Source organism: Pygoscelis adeliae, unplaced genomic scaffold (genome assembly GCF_000699105.1).
Source record: "Pygoscelis adeliae isolate BGI_AS28 unplaced genomic scaffold, ASM69910v1 Scaffold760, whole genome shotgun sequence".
Lineage (NCBI taxonomy): Eukaryota > Metazoa > Chordata > Aves > Sphenisciformes > Spheniscidae > Pygoscelis > Pygoscelis adeliae.
In genome coordinates, this window is record NW_008823868.1 from 29,675 (window position 1) to 30,167 (window position 493).

General features: G+C 45.0%; 1 protein-coding gene across 1 annotated transcript in view; it reads right to left on the bottom strand.

Annotated features, from left to right (window-relative positions):
- Window positions 1-127, bottom strand: part of LOC103924362 (apolipoprotein A-V-like) — a 14,735-nt gene extending 14,608 nt beyond the window's left edge. Inside the window, exon 1 of the mRNA XM_009332918.1 lies at window positions 9-127. Within this exon, the coding sequence (XP_009331193.1) occupies window positions 9-127 (119 nt within the window). The remainder of the gene's footprint in view (window positions 1-8) is intronic.
- Between the last annotated feature and the right edge of the window lie 366 nt (window positions 128-493).

Genomic DNA, 493 nt, shown 5'->3' on the forward strand with positions numbered 1-493 from the left:
TGCCGCACCCCGAGCTTTCGGCCCCGGCCGCCTCGAGGGCCGAGGCTGTTCCGCCTCCGCGGGGGGCACTGAGCAAGAAGGCGAACCCGAGACCAGGGAAGATCATCATCATGGTTTTATTTGTCATGATCCCACTGTCCAACTAATTGACTAGTTGCAAGTGACCCACAAAAAATGGACTGAAGATTTACTGAAACTTTTTTAGTCCAACATAAATGAGGAAGAAAAAAAAAATACTTCTGACATTTCCAAAAAACAGAAATAATAGCAAAGTATATTAATATACATTCAACATATACTGCGCGTATTGATTACTACAATACAAAGCAATGATAAAAAAAAAGTGTGATACTGCGAAATGGCACGGTTAAGCGAGTCCCTGCTGTTTCGGATGCTTGCTGTAGGGCGGCCGTCGTCTCTCCCAGAAATACAGTGTCATGTAAACAAAAGGAAAACAAACCGAAGGTACAGAGCGAAAGGGCTCTCGGCGGTT